The sequence below is a fragment of the Hypanus sabinus genome, chromosome 6, assembly GCF_030144855.1.
Source record: "Hypanus sabinus isolate sHypSab1 chromosome 6, sHypSab1.hap1, whole genome shotgun sequence".
NCBI classification, from domain to species: Eukaryota; Metazoa; Chordata; class Chondrichthyes; order Myliobatiformes; family Dasyatidae; genus Hypanus; species Hypanus sabinus.
Genome location: NC_082711.1, coordinates 83555548 through 83570608, shown reverse-complemented (window position 1 = coordinate 83570608; position 15061 = coordinate 83555548). Strand labels below are relative to the sequence as shown.

Below are 15061 nucleotides of genomic sequence, written 5' to 3'. Positions count from 1 at the left end.
CGTGCGCGTGACGCATCAACGCCGAGCCCAGCTGCCTTCATTCATTCGCTGACCCTTTTCCGCCTTCGAGCCGGGATTGGCTAGATGTGCTGGCCGGGTGGGCGGGGCGTCGTGCACTTCCGCCGCGTGCGGATGCTGAGAGCGAGTGGGAGCTTTAAAGTCTCGGGCGGGAGTTGCCGTGGGCTGAGGCTGTCCGTCCGCCGGCTGCTGGGCGACTGGGACCGCCGTCTCCGCGGCCCTGCCTCCCGGCCCAGGAGATTCCGTCATCACTTCCCACTCCCCGCTGCTCTCACGAAGACGACGCTGGTTGCTGTCGGTCCGCCAACGTAAGTAGCATTCCGTATTTTTGAGTATTGTGTGTACGTCACGCCAAAACTTTGGAATGATCGGTGACACGCCAGGATTCACCTGCGATAAATAACTTACTCTTTTAAACCGGATACTCCATCCCTTGATATTTGAATCCTGTCGCATTTTATATATCACATAGCCACTCTAGCACAGTGTTCTGTACTGCCTAAGTTCCTAATGAATGCTAAATAAGCGGAGCGTGTAAGAGGAACGTGGAAGTTATATAATGTGCATATAGTACAAAGTTGTAGTTCAGGTGTGTAAGTGTCCATATGTTGGTACTAGTGAATCAGTAGGTAGACGCTCCTTAACTAGTGTTGGGTGTAACTGGTGACATTGCCGGCTCTATTACTACAGTCAACAAACATATCTGATGCTTACAGAAGATTTTCAGAATCATCTACAAATTAATTGACAAGCTGCAGTGTGCCGTCAGCTCATCAGTACGAATGATTTGTGCATTCGAATCAGGATTATCATTGAAATCTGACGTGAAGTTTGTTTTGTGGCAACAGTATAATGCAAGAAATAAATGGTGCATAAGAGCAGTAGAGAGGTTGTATTTCCCAGGTGACTTTTCGGAAATCTAATGGCAGAGGGGGACGAAGCTCTTCCTAAAATGTTGAGTGTGTGTCTTCAGGCCTTTGTGCTACTTACCTGGTGGTAGCAACGAGAAGAGGGCATGCCCTACATTGTGAGGGTCCTTCCTTGGGCACTGTCTTTCGAAGATGTCCTTGGTGGTGGGGAGGGTCGTGCCCACAATGGAGCTGGGTGAACCCCCCTCTGCGGCTTCTTTCTACCCTGCGCATTGGAGCCTCCTCACCAGGCAGGGATGCAACCTGTCAGAATGCTCTCCAAGGTATAGCGATAGAGATTTGCTAATCTTCAGTGACAAAGGTATCTAATGAAGTATAGCTACAATTTTGTGTTTGTAGTTGAGATAAAAGGCAATTCAGGGATTGGGGGTAAGGAGGGTAGAAGAGAAGGTGGGTAAAGGAAGAGGAGGCAATGGGTGTGGGTATCTCTGCTTGAGCCCCCAAATGAGTGTATCCACGTGTGGGAGCGAGTACCTGCTGTAGCTCACTTTTCTAGTACATGCCTGTTTTGTGTGTGCCTGTCCGTGCAACAGAACTTGGTTGCCAGTTACACTGAATCTCTTTCCTACTGGGACAAGACCTTCATCTGTCAAATGCATATAGTGCTTGATATGCAATGGCCATTCCAAGTTATAGGAAGTCATATACAAGCAATTTCCATTCTTCAGAGAAAAAGCCTACGTAACAAGCCCAAGATTCACTCTGCTATAATAGTCCAGGAGCTCAGAAGCTTTAACATTGACATCACTACCCTGAGTTTCACAAAATGGGCAGGAGATGGCTATCTCAAAGAACAAAATGGTTGTATCTTCTTTTCCAGTGGCAAATCAGAAGAATATTGTCTTTCTGAGACAGATTCTGTCCTCAGATGTGAACTAGTTTGACAACCCTGTGAATTTACTAAACGTCTGTGACCTTTGTGCACACTGGAATGCAGAAACAGTGCACTACAGTCAACACCAGATAAAGCCCTTCCCCAGAAGCTAGAGGAGGCCGAGGAGGTCATCTACTCTCATCTGCATGAACCTGTGCGCATGTCTCAAGAAGGAGACAAATTGCCCCTTTTTTGGCATCATCAGTACCAGAATCAAAAAATGTCACAATTTTCTGGAAAGATGAGATTCTGAAAATGAGAATATAACGAAAACTAACTCGCAAAATTTCCACCTTATGATGAAATGATTGGAACACGGTCTTGTAACCAACAGCCTGTTTCGTTAGGATACCACACCAGCCGAAGGTGTAATGTCACCTCACCTGGAAGGACTGTCTGGGGCCCTGAATGGTGGTGAGGGAGGAAGTATAAGGGTAGGTGTAGCACTTGTTCCGCTTACAAGGGTAAGTGCCAGGAGGGAGTCGGCTGGTGTGGTATACTGCGTCCGGTGCTCCTGGTGTGGCCTTTTGTATATTGGTGAAACCCGATGCAGACTGGGAGACTATTTCGCTGAACACCTACGCTCGGTCCGCCAGAAAAAGCAGGATCTCCTAATGGCCACACATTTCAATTCCACGTCCCATTCCCATTCTGATATGTCAATCCATGGCCTCCTCCACTGTCAAGGTGAATCCAAACTCAGGTTGGAGGAACAAGACCTTATATGGGTAGTCTCCAACCTGATGGCATGGATAATGACTTCTCTAACTTCTGTTAATGCCCCTCCTCCCCTTTTTACCCCATCCCTGACATATTTAGTTGTTTGTTTTTCTCTGTCTCTGCCCATCACTCTGCCTGTTCTCCATCGCCCTCTGGTGCTTCCCCCCCCCCCCTTTCTTTCTCCCGAGGCCTCCTGTCCCATGATCCTTTTCCTTCTGCAGCTCTGTATCACTTTCGCCAATCACCTTTCCAGCTCTTAGCTTCATCCCACCCCCTCTCCCATCATTTCGCATTTCCCCCTCCCCCCACTACTTTCAAATCTCTTACTATCTTTCCTTTCAGTTAGTCCTGACAAAGGGTCTCGGCCTGAAACGTCGACAGTGCTTCTCCTTATAGATGCTGCCTGGCCTGCTGTGTTCCACCAGCATTTTGCGTGTGTTGTTTGGATTTCCAGCATCTGCAGATTTCCTCGTGTTTGCATTGTAATGTAAATATTGTTGTAGAAAAATAATATTGAATCTTTTAAAGATCCTCAAAAATGCCTCTTCTGAGATAGCGTTCTATGGGCAGGAATTGCAGAGAGTCCACCATAATGTTCAACATAATGTGAAGAAGCTGGTAAATGTGGTGTTCGTAGTTGTCTGAATTGTAGGCATAAAAGTGGACTGAAGAGTTGTGGATTTTTTTTGCTATGCATCAGGAACCATGTTCCTATCATGTTCAGTTTCTGAATACTGTGCGTAAGGAGCAGCTGTACATATTTCAAATTGCACTAAATTGAAATCTGACTCTGTTTGCTTTGCACTGTGTGGTACACTGACTTAGCTTTGAGATGATGTGTTTATTATTAGTATGTGTGCGGGAGAATCGGTCATTCAGCAGGGCAAGCTTTTCTCTTTGATATAAGAGGGAGTTGAAGACTTGTGCCAGAAATAGCATTAAAGTCAGAAGGCAAGTCGGAAGGTTGATGAGACTATTATAAACCTGCAATAATGGCTAATAAGATTAAAAGAGTTAGATAGAAATGGTATAAAATGTTTCTTTTGAAAATTTTAGAAAAGGTTAGTAAACATTGGTCTTATAAAAAGCGAGTTTGGGAAATTAATAATGGGGAGTAGAGATAGTAGGTGAATTAAACACGTATTTTGTATCTGTGCTCATAACAGAGGATATTAATAACATCCTAGAAATAACAGGAAATCAGAAATCAATAGGAATAGAAGAGCTGGAGGAAAATGACAGTACCAGGGAAGTGGAACTGATTCATTTGTTGGAGCTGGACCCTGATGATTTTTATCCAAGTCTTAAGAGAAGTGAATAATGGGATAGTTGGTGAGTTGGTTAATTTTCCAGAGTTCTTTTGACCTTCAGGGAAGTTTCTATTAGATTGGAATAGATGAAGGAGAAAAGAAATGGTAAAAAACTATATGCCACTTAATTTAGATCATTGGGAAAATGTTAGTTGTTATCAAATTTCACTTTATATAAAAGAAAACTTGCTTCAAGGACATTAACATTCTTTTAGAAATAGGAATTTACAACATGTGACTGATTGGGGGGGGGGTTGGGAGGGGGGAGAGAATGGATTTGCCTTATTGGAAGTCACAATAATGAAAGGCTTGCAGTCCTCGGGTTTTCAGTAAGCAAATGATAATATGCCAATCAAAAGTTATTGAAAAATTGAATAACTCATGGAGTGGAAGGTGGTATTTCGTGGATAGAAGATTGGGGAACTAATAGAAGTTTTTTAGCAAGATGCAACAAATAGCCACAGGTTGTATTTTTTTGGTTTATATAAATGATGTGGATAAAGGCAAGGCATGATTTCAAGGTTTCAAAGGTACACTTAAGATGTTCCACCTCCCACGACACACCTATCCAGGACAACAACCTTTGATCTGCCCATCTCCAGAACTCCGAGAACTCCAGCCTCCAAAGCTGAGCTGAGCCCATGTCATGCCGTACAACGGCCAGTTGTAAAACCTTAAGAGTGGGTTCCATTCCCGCAAAGGACTGTAGTCAGTGTGTAACTCCAGGTCAGGGTCTTCAAAAAAAAAACCCTGAAAGGGAAAAATATTAAAGATGAGTTGTCATTAGCACCCTCATCACTTCGCTCCGCTTCAAATTCATGGTTGTGGTATGGTAGGTAGGAAGGCAAGTTATGAAGAAAAGTTAGAGGCTACATGTAGACTCTTTATTGAGTGGGGGCAATCATCTGGCAAACAAGTGTGTGTGTGGGGGGGGGGGTGAGAGTGAAGCTATCCATTTTCACAGGGGGGAGAAACATATTTGAAATGATGAGATTCTGGAGATAGCCAAGGTATTCAAGTACATGCTCACAAAAGGTGAGTGTGGATCTGCAATGAATAATTTGGAAACTTAACAAAACAGCGTCATTTCTTGTTAAAGAAGTGAATATAGAAGTAGGGAGTTTGTACCTCAGTTGTATCATGTATTAGTGAGACCATGCCTGGAGTACGAGATATAACATTGGCTTCCTTGTTTAACAAAGAATGTTAAGGCATTGGAGACATGTCAGTGAATACTACTACCTAGTTAGTGCCTATATGGCTGAGTTACTTTATGGGAACAAGCTTGTTTTGAATATGCTGAAGTTTAACAGAGTGAGGGGGGCTTCAGTGAAACATGAGATCCTAAAAGAATATGGAAGAAGTGTTTCCTGCTGATAGAGTTGAAAAGCAGGAATTATTGTTTTCAAAATATTTAAAACACTGATTGATATTACCTAGTAGCCGTATGATACATATATGACTTGCCATTTATCAACTTAAACCCGAATGTTGTTGAGATCCAGGTGTATGTAGGCATGGAATGGTTTAAAAGTCACTATCATCAGGAAATGCTTTGTAAATGACTGTCCTCCAACAAGCAGAAACATTTATTTTTGTGGTTGTTATGATTGTTAATGGAATTGCCTGCATCTGACTTATTACTCAGTGAAGACTTCAACTCCATTGACCAGATTTAGACAAAGATTAGGAGTTGAGTGGTCCCAGCAGAAAGCAAATTGTAAACATATTATTGTTTATATAAATGAGTACAGGGGTAATTGTTTGTTAATAATTCTTTTAATGCATTTAATCATTGCGGTTAATTAAAAATGTCTGAAGGAACACACAGTGACTGGATTGGTTTTGTCCTGAGCAGTGTTTCACACTGTGTTAGGTCGATATTGTGTTGTATTTATATGGGAACAAGTAGCTTCATAGCTAAGGTACCATAACATCCCAAAGTTTTTTTTTGCTCAGTCTGATCCATTCTACTATTTTTTTTGACACTGCATTTTGATTTGAATTGACTGAAGACTGGCTTTCATGATGTAAGAGTTCCGTAGGATGCAGTTGAAATGTGTTCAGCACCTCTTCCTCAAAGGGGTTGTTAATGTTTCAGCCTGATTTTCTCATTGACACATTAGGTTTTACCATACGTTGAAGGTTAAAGTGTTTTGGACCCACCTCCTTCCCTCCTGCCCCTAATCCTCACTCGTAGTTCATTTGCTATGTCATTTTCCATCACTGCTTACAAAGAGAACTACGATAATATTAAGGAGACACGGGGGATTAGAACTATAGGAGTTTGGGAATCTGGAACCTGCAGGAGATTAGAAATGAGAAGCTCTTTGAGGGTTTAAGGAACAAGGATAAAAATTTTAAAATTGAGCTGCTGTTTAATCAGAAGCTGGATTGCTGAAACAGGTTGTCAAGTCATTTACTTTGCTATTTGAAGGATTTTGCAGTGCCCAAATTAATGGCTGTATTTAAATCGAGACTACAATTCAGCAATGCTTTGGGATTCTGCTTTCTTTTTCTCAGTAAGGTGCTATTTGAGTAAGACATTTTTCATGCATTGAACAAACTTCATCTGTTGAATAATGTTCTGCAACCGGAAATGATAATCATTGTGACTGGCAAATAATTTTGTCTACCTGCAGCTGGTACCATACAATGCCATTAGATGCCAAATGCAGATTCTTGTTGCTTTATGCCACTGAAAAAGGACAAGCAAAAGCAATTGCTGAAGAAATTACTGAATATGCAGATGGAAAAGGATTTGTAGCTGATCTGCATTGTCTAAGCCAAATGGAAGAGGTAACAGAAAAATAACCTTGTGATAATGTTTGTTGAATTGTGCTGTATGTACTTTGAGCAAAGGGGTATAAAGTATAGGGGCAGAATTAGGCCTATCAGCCCATAGAGCCTGCACTGCCATTAGGTCATGTCTGATTTATTTTCCCTCTCAATTCCATTCTGCTGGGTTCTCCCTGTAATCTTTCATGCCCTTACTAATCGAGGACCTGTCAACCACATTATAGATACAACATCAGGGGTTTCAAAAGGGAATTGGATTGGTGGTTGATAGAATATTACAAATGCAGGAAGAGAGTAGGTAAGTGACATTGACAGGATTGTTCTACAAGTTGGGTCATAGGCCTGTCGTGTTACAGTAGGTTGATTCTATGATAGTTTACCAGAGTATCATGCACTAACTCCATGTAATCTGTGTCTAATGCTAGATTTCCCATTCTCAGTGTTAAATAGTGAGTACCAAAAGCATTCACTCTTGAAATGCAATTAGGAAGATGGTGGGCAACTACTTGAGGGAAAACTACGCTTCCATTTTGGTTTTAACCATCACAAGAAACTCTTATAGATTTGTGGGAGAAAATGGGTGGTGAACGAGTTCTTCTTTTGCTTTGTGGTAAGGATACTTTTTTGTGGGGGGTGGGCTGACTCATAAAACCATCTATCAAGGTAATTCTGTGAGTAACGCTCCTTATTAGTAGAATTCTGTAGTCTGGCACAATCTAATACACTAGTTCAAGTTCAGCCTCTCAGTAGGGACTGTTTTAAAATGGGTATGTGTTGGATATGAACTAGTGACATGTTGGATATCATTTTATTATCCCAGTCACTTGCCCAAATTCCCTCCTTAGTGCGGCTTTCCACGTGGAGTACATTTGGTTTGAATTTGCACAATCTTCTTTAAATGTTTTGTCCTTCATTATGACAGCGCCATTGAATATATATTTTATGACATGCCTTTGAGAATCAGCTATTTAAGATCTTTTATGAAAGACTGCTATCAGAGCATGATGTTGGGAAATATTCTGATGCATGTGGGGTGAATTAAGTTGATTAGTAATTCTGATTGACAGCCTGAGATTAGTAAAAGAAACAGATTTTTAATGACTGAATGAATGTAATTTCATTTTCTTATTACTTGTTCAGTTTAACCTGGAGAAAGAACATGCTCCAGTTGTTATAATTACCTCCACAACTGGTATTGGGGAGCTCCCAGAGACGGCAAAGAAGTTTTTCCAGGAAGTTAGTGGCATCTCAGCACCTCAGCATTATGCACACTTAAAATATGCAGTATTAGGTAAGCAAAATCCTGACTTCTGTAGATTGTTAGCAACTATGCCTATTAATTTTTTGTATTAATTTAAAATAATTTATTCTCTATAGCTCTTGGAGACTCAACTTACACATATTTTGCCAATGGTGGGAAGATGATTGACGAGCAGCTCCGGCGGCTTGGCGCAGGTCACTTCTACGCGACTGGATATGCAGATGATAGTGTAGGGTAAGGCAAATATTAGTAACTTTTTCCAGCTACTGATCAGTTCTGCAAGAAGAATGTTATTTTTGTTACCCACATCTTCTGAGAGTGTAAGAGCATGGAATACTTCCAAGATAATCCACTATTGACTTCTATCAGAACAGGAACTAACACCTAGTTGTGAATTTTGTCCACTCAAATCAATCTGTCTTAGATTTTAAAATCAACTTGCCATCAATTGCCAATCATGAAAGCATTGCTAGCTTTTTTTTAAACACTTTCTGTTGACAGTAACTTAGATTGGTTGCTGATGAAATCCTTTGAACCAACTCGTTAACTTTTCCCAAGGAGTGCGGCTAAGGAAAACGACCTTGCCTAAATGATTTTTGTTTCAGTGTAAATCTATTTTTCCCTTTTGTTTAATGTTTTAATTAGCTTTATTTACTTTTAGACTGGAGTTGGTTGTCACTCCTTGGATTGATGGTCTTTGGGGTGCCTTGAAGAGCGCATGTCATGAGCAAGCAGGAAGGAACAGTGATGGAGAGAGAACGTCTGATACAAATGATGCGTCAGGGATATGCAAACTTCATGGCAGCAGTCCTGGTCTTTCATCAGAGATTGAATTATTGAAATTAGATGCAACTGTTTCAACAGTGGTTGACAATTCAACTACCACACCTGAGAATTTGGAACAGAGCACGTTGGTGGCGGGATCACGGGAGTATTTACCAGGGCCAGCCTGGGTACGCTCTGAGAAGCCACTATCAGAAGCTCCTCTGAATATCCCTACTCTGCCAATAGAGTATCTCAATGTGGAATTTCAGAAATGTACAGAACAGGTAAGGCTACTTATACTAAAGAGTTTCCTTTCTGTTTGTTAGCATCATTTAAGTATTTGAAGGAACTTCGAAATAATTTCAAATAGTTTTGCTAAACACTGATGCCAGCTGATTGGTTGAAATCTCTCACCAATTATGTCCATTGTTTCTGAACTTCAGATACTTGCCTACATGTTTGTACAAAAAGCAGAAAAAAAAACCTGTAGATATGATAATAAAAATAGAAAATGCTGAACACACTGTGCAGATCTGTGAAGGGAAATGTAGTTTGCACTTACTGATTTGTACAATCATATGTCTGTGTATTTTTAATGTGACACTGTAATTTCCTTTGGGTTCATTAAAGTATCTATCTATCTATCTGTCAACACTTAATGATCCAGGTATTTAAAGTTCTTGTAGAATAACATGCAGTCAATCCCAAGTGCTAGACTCTTGCTCGTATCTTGTATGTTCTTAAACACTTAAAGTACCTCCCTTCCATTGCCAACTTCCATATTATTTCCAGAACTCTTGGCAGCACTCGCTGGTGAATATATTATGTTTATTTCCAATGATTAAGATACTAATAGGACCTTTGGAGCCCTTTTACTGAGACTCTCAAACCTTGCCAGTTGCAGGCAGATATGAAAGTAGTCCGTCATATAATAACAGATGTCTGTATGGTAGTCCTACTATGTCTAAAATTTTTTATCAGTTCTTCATAGAGGAGATAATGTAATACGTAATTGTATGTATTTCGGATGCATCGTTAGCTAAGTTGTGGGAGGATTATGGGTGTAGAGTTAATTACTAGGTTCAGCTTTGTATTTGTAAAGCTATCCTAATTTCTGAGATCATTCCCTTTTTTTTTAAAAAAAAAGGACATTTACATTGTCATGATTGTATAGATAAGAGGTTGGATTTTTAGTTTTGACAAATTTGATGAACCAACTCCCAATTTTGTTCTTTTTGAAGATGTTTGTTTTTCTTGAATTACTTCCTGGCTATTTGCAAATCAAGAATACTATATTCTCCCACTGTGTAATAAATCCCATATTAAATAGAAATAAAGATCATACTGTGGTTTCGACTTTGGTTCAAGAAATGTAGCTTTCATGAAATACCAGGCAGGAAAGGCTTTTGTGCTATTATAATTTCTCTATGATGTGGTTAAATTGCTACCTGCAAATAATGGAAAAAAAACTAATTTGAAGAAAATATAAATTTTTTTAACTATATTGCAGAGATTGTCATTTACTATGAAAGAATAAATATTGAGATGCTCTAAAGGTCTCCTAACAAGTAAAACAAAACAACTGTACAAGTTGATTAAGTGACTGACAGAACCCCTCTGACAGATTCTATAGAATCTGTCATGTACCTGGAAAACAAGGGCACATGTATGGAATGCTGTTACTGGGCTTCAATTCTGCATTCAACATTACAGTCCCATGGATCTTGGTGAACAAACGCCTACTCCTCGTTCTAAATACACCACGGTGCAACTGAATGTGGACTTTATAACCAACAGACCTTTAATAGTCAGGATGCACAGCCGTTCCTCCCTCCACATCATCCACAACATGTTTGCCTCCCGGGGCTGTGTGCTGAGCCACTACTGTACACTCTGCTCACATGTGAGTGCACGGCCAAACACCCGAGCAATCACGTTGTTAAGTTTGCCGATGACACGATAGTGGTGAGTCTCATTACCAACAACAAAGCCTACAGAGAGGAGGTTGAAGAGCTCGAGGCCTGGTTCCAGGTGTATAACCTCTTCCTCAATGTCAGCAAGACAAAGCAGATGGTCACCGACTTCAGGAGAACTCTCACCATGTACCTCTAAGTAGATGGGTGGCACAGCAGTTGGAACTGTGAGCTGTTTCAAACTTCTGGGAGTGCATATCTCGCACAACCTCCCAAGGTCCCAGAACACGTCCCACATAATCAGTAAAGCCCATCAACACCTCCACTTTGAGGAGGCTGAAGAGAGCTGGACTTTGCATGTCCATACTCTTTTCCTTCTACAGATGTGTAGTGAAGAGCTCTTGTCAAGTTTGGTACGAAAACTGCATGGCAGCAGGCAGAAAGGCTCTACAACGGGTATTCGGAACGGCCCAGTGCATCACCGGCACGAGGACAGAAAGGCTCTGCAACGGGTATTCGGAACGGCCCAGTGCATCACCGGCACGAGGACAGAAAGGCTCTGCAACGGGTATTCGGAACGGCCCAGTGCATCACCGGCACGAGGACAGAAAGGCTCTGCAACGGGTATTCGGAACGGCCCAGTGCATCACCGGCACGAGGACAGAAAGGCTCTGCAACGGGTATTCGGAACGGCCCAGTGCATCACCGGCACGAGGACAGAAAGGGTCTGCACTGGGTATTCGGAACGGCCCAGTGCATCACCGGCACGAGGACAGAAAGGGTCTGCAACGGGTATTCGGAACGGCCCAGTGCATCACCGGCACGAGGACAGAAAGGGTCTGCACTGGGTATTCGGAACGGCCCAGTGCATCACCGGCACGAGGACAGAAAGGCTCTGCAACGGGTATTCGGAACGGCCCAGTGCATCACCGGCACGAGGACAGAAAGGCTCTGCAACGGGTATTCGGAACGGCCCAGTGCATCACCGGCACGAGGACAGAAAGGGTCTGCACTGGGTATTCGGAACGGCCCAGTGCATCACCGGCACGAGGACAGAAAGGCTCTGCAACGGGTATTCGGAACGGCCCAGTGCATCACCGGCACGAGGACAGAAAGGCTCTGCAACGGGTATTCGGAACGGCCCAGTGCATCACCGGCACGAGGACAGAAAGGGTCTGCAAAGGGTATTCGGAACGGCCCAGTGCATCACCGGCATGAGGACAGGAAGGCTCTGCAACGGGTATTCGGAACGGCCCAGTGCATCACCGGCACGCGCCTACCTGCCATCAAGGATATGTATGTGGAGAGATTCTAGAAAAGGGCCAGTAACATCATGAAGGGTCCCACCCACCCTGCACATGGATAGTTTGTCCCACTCGTATCAAGGAGGAGGTAACGTAGCATCCATGCCAGGACCACCAGACTCAAAAACATTTACTTTCCCCATGCAGTAAGGCTGATCAAGACCCCCGCCCACTAATTTGGCCATTACTTTATTATTTCCTGTCAGTCACCCTATATACAACCTAGTGTCACTTTATTGACGTGTAACCCCCTCACCGGGCTCGTATGCAAACTTGGCTCGTTAGCCAGCTCTGCTAGCAGCCATGGGACTCAGTGGTGAGAAGGGCACCTTTTATAAACAATATACATCTAGGGTCAGTATGATCTGGGTTCAACCAAAGAGGAAAGTCGAGATGTTTCGATTAACGGAACCCTGATTTGAGTGAATGGGCTGTGTAAGTGCTGCCCGTGCACAATTATCTGTCAGCAAGAAATAACAGATCCTATATTGCATACACTTATAAAGTGTATTTACTACTTTCAGCTTTATCAAACAGAAAAAAGAAAAAATAAATAAAAGTGCCCCATTACATTTAAACTAGTCTAAATGTGCACATGGTGTTGGAGGTCAAATTGTCCAAAAGCTGGGTATGATCATTACTCATCACCAATCACCAGTAGAACTTCCCATCTTGGACTCATTCATCTTATGAAGCACTCTTTGCAATTGCATCTTCCTGTCGGATCGAATTCTACGGTTGCCTCTGCCAATCCTTTCCTCTCTGCATCTCCTGCCAAAAACCACAAACCCCACCAGTGTCTGTCAGAAATCTCTCTCCATCCAGCATTCTCTGGAACCTTCTCTCAATTCCACCATGCTGATTGGCTGACGCAGCAGTCCTAAGTTGAATGTGATAGCCCCTTTAGCTGAAACCAAAACATTCTAGCAGCGGGCACACTACTTCTACCGAAAGCTATTAAATGAAATACCTTGCAGCATTAGCAGTAAAAATCTTAACCAGGCATTACAGACATACAATCAATCTCTGTATAGAAGTGATCATGTGCATTTGTATTTATTGTGTATTTTTTAAGATTATTGTTCTTTATATTTTTGCCACATCAGATCCAGAGTAACAATTATAGCTTTTTCCTCTACACTTTTGTACAGGAAATGACATTGAAGAATCATTAATTTTTGAAACTTGAAATGAGGGGCTACCTCTAGGTCTTGTATTTTTAAGTATATTTAATCTTCAGTTGCATGAAACATAGCTTTTGGTTAAAATGCCTGGTTTATTTGTGTTGGTTTATATCACGCTTAGCTAATTGCAAAGTAAAACCACGGAGGGCAGACCAGTGTTGAGATCATTTTACTAATATAATTCTTAACAGCTGAAAGTTGTCGTACAGCAGGTTCCATTCTGTGACAAAGGTATAGTATGTCCCTTGAAAACTGGGAGATTTTCAAAAAAAATAATTTGAATTCTGCTTAGCCTGGAAAGAATAGAAATCCTGAATAATGCAAATAGGAAGGTGTAGGGTTCAGGCTGCAATTGGGTTGAATGTGGGAGGTGTGGGGTTCCGGCTGCAATTGGGTTGAATGTGGGAGGTGTGGGGTTCCGGCTGCAATTGGGTTGAATGTGGGAGGTGTGGGGTTCCGGCTGCAATTGGGTTGAATGTGGGAGGTGTGGGGTTCCGGCTGCAATTGGGTTGAATGTGGGAGGTGTGGGGTTCCGGCTGCAATTGGGTTGAATGTGGGAGGTGTGGGGTTCCGGCTGCAATTGGGTTGAATGTGGGAGGTGTGGGGTTCCGGCTGCAATTGGGTTGAATGTGGGAGGTGTGGGGTTCCGGCTGCAATTGGGTTGAATGTGGGAGGTGTGGGGTTCCGGCTGCAATTGGGTTGAATGTGGGAGGTGTGGGGTTCCGGCTGCAATTGGGTTGAATGTGGGAGGTGTGGGGTTCCGGCTGCAATTGGGTTGAATGTGGGAGGTGTGGGGTTCCGGCTGCAATTGGGTTGAATGTGGGAGGTGTGGGGTTCCGGCTGCAATTGGGTTGAATGTGGGAGGTGTGGGGTTCCGGCTGCAATTGGGTTGAATGTGGGAGGTGTGGGGTTCCGGCTGCAATTGGGTTGAATGTGGGAGGTGTGGGGTTCCGGCTGCAATTGGGTTGAATGTGGGAGGTGTGGGGTTCCGGCTGCAATTGGGTTGAATGTGGGAGGTGTGGGGTTCCGGCTGCAATTGGGTTGAATGTGGGAGGTGTGGGGTTCCGGCTGCAATTGGGTTGAATGTGGGAGGTGTGGGGTTCCGGCTGCAATTGGGTTGAATGTGGGAGGTGTGGGGTTCCGGCTGCAATTGGGTTGAAGGTGGGAGGTGTGGGGTTCCGGCTGCAATTGGGTTGAAGGTGGGAGGTAGCAAGCTAATACATTGCAGGCACTTGAAGTTGGGAATATGTCTGCTCTTTCTAAATCTTTCTCCCCAATCATTGTTTCTTCCTCAGGATTCTTTGCAAGAATGTTTCCCCCTTGTACCAGACATCACTGTGTTTCAGGTACCAGTGACTAAAGCAATTGCTCTGACCCGGGAGGACGCAGTGAAAACTGCATTACTCATAGAAATTGATATTTCTGTAAGTTCTGTTAATGTACCTTTTTGAGTTTACATCAGAATTGAAACCTAATGTATAGAGCAGTGGACCACAAAGTTCTGTAGACGGGGATTGTTAATTTCCTTTGTGACCTTTTCCAAAATAACTCAAACAAATTATCAGGTCATGGTTCTTGTTCTTATCTGTGACCCCTTATGTGTAAATTAGCTGAAAATGTTCCTGTGTTAGTGTGGTGATCCCATTGCTTAATTGACATTGGAAAGATTCACTTGTAATCAGGAAATAAAGGGAGAAAAGTGATGTTGCAAATTATAGGCATAGAGTTTAAATTGGTGATATGGTGCTATGAACTTTGTGTCAAAATTATCTGCTTTACCTTTGATCCTAACACAGTTCTTTGCAGGCATTGGTTTGTAAAACGGTCACTTTGCTTTGTTAATGTCTCAGTCTTACCTGCTTTCGAATCTGGTCACAAACCATAAACTTGAGCTTCACATACTAACGCTGACATTGAGTTATCCATCTTGGTGAGGTGATAGCTGTCATTGCTAGATTAACAATCTAGATGCCCAGGGCAAAGT

The 15061-nt window shown here is 42.7% G+C and overlaps 1 protein-coding gene across 3 annotated transcripts in view; it reads left to right on the top strand.

The window, feature by feature from the left end:
• Positions 1-125: 125 nt before the first annotated feature.
• Positions 126-15061, top strand: part of mtrr (5-methyltetrahydrofolate-homocysteine methyltransferase reductase) — a 100906-nt gene continuing 85970 nt past the window's right edge. For 2 of the 3 annotated variants that reach the window (XR_009512701.1, XM_059972532.1), the window contains exons 1-6: positions 126-326; positions 6494-6650; positions 7791-7941; positions 8028-8145; positions 8573-8960; positions 14373-14501. Coding sequence is in view for 2 of the 3 variants with exons in the window: in XM_059972532.1 (XP_059828515.1) it covers positions 133-326; positions 6494-6650; positions 7791-7941; positions 8028-8145; positions 8573-8960; positions 14373-14501 (1137 nt within the window). In the remaining variant the exon portion in view is untranslated. The remainder of the gene's footprint in view (positions 327-6493; positions 6651-7790; positions 7942-8027; positions 8146-8572; positions 8961-14372; positions 14502-15061) is intronic. The other variant, XM_059972533.1, reaches the window with a different exon arrangement.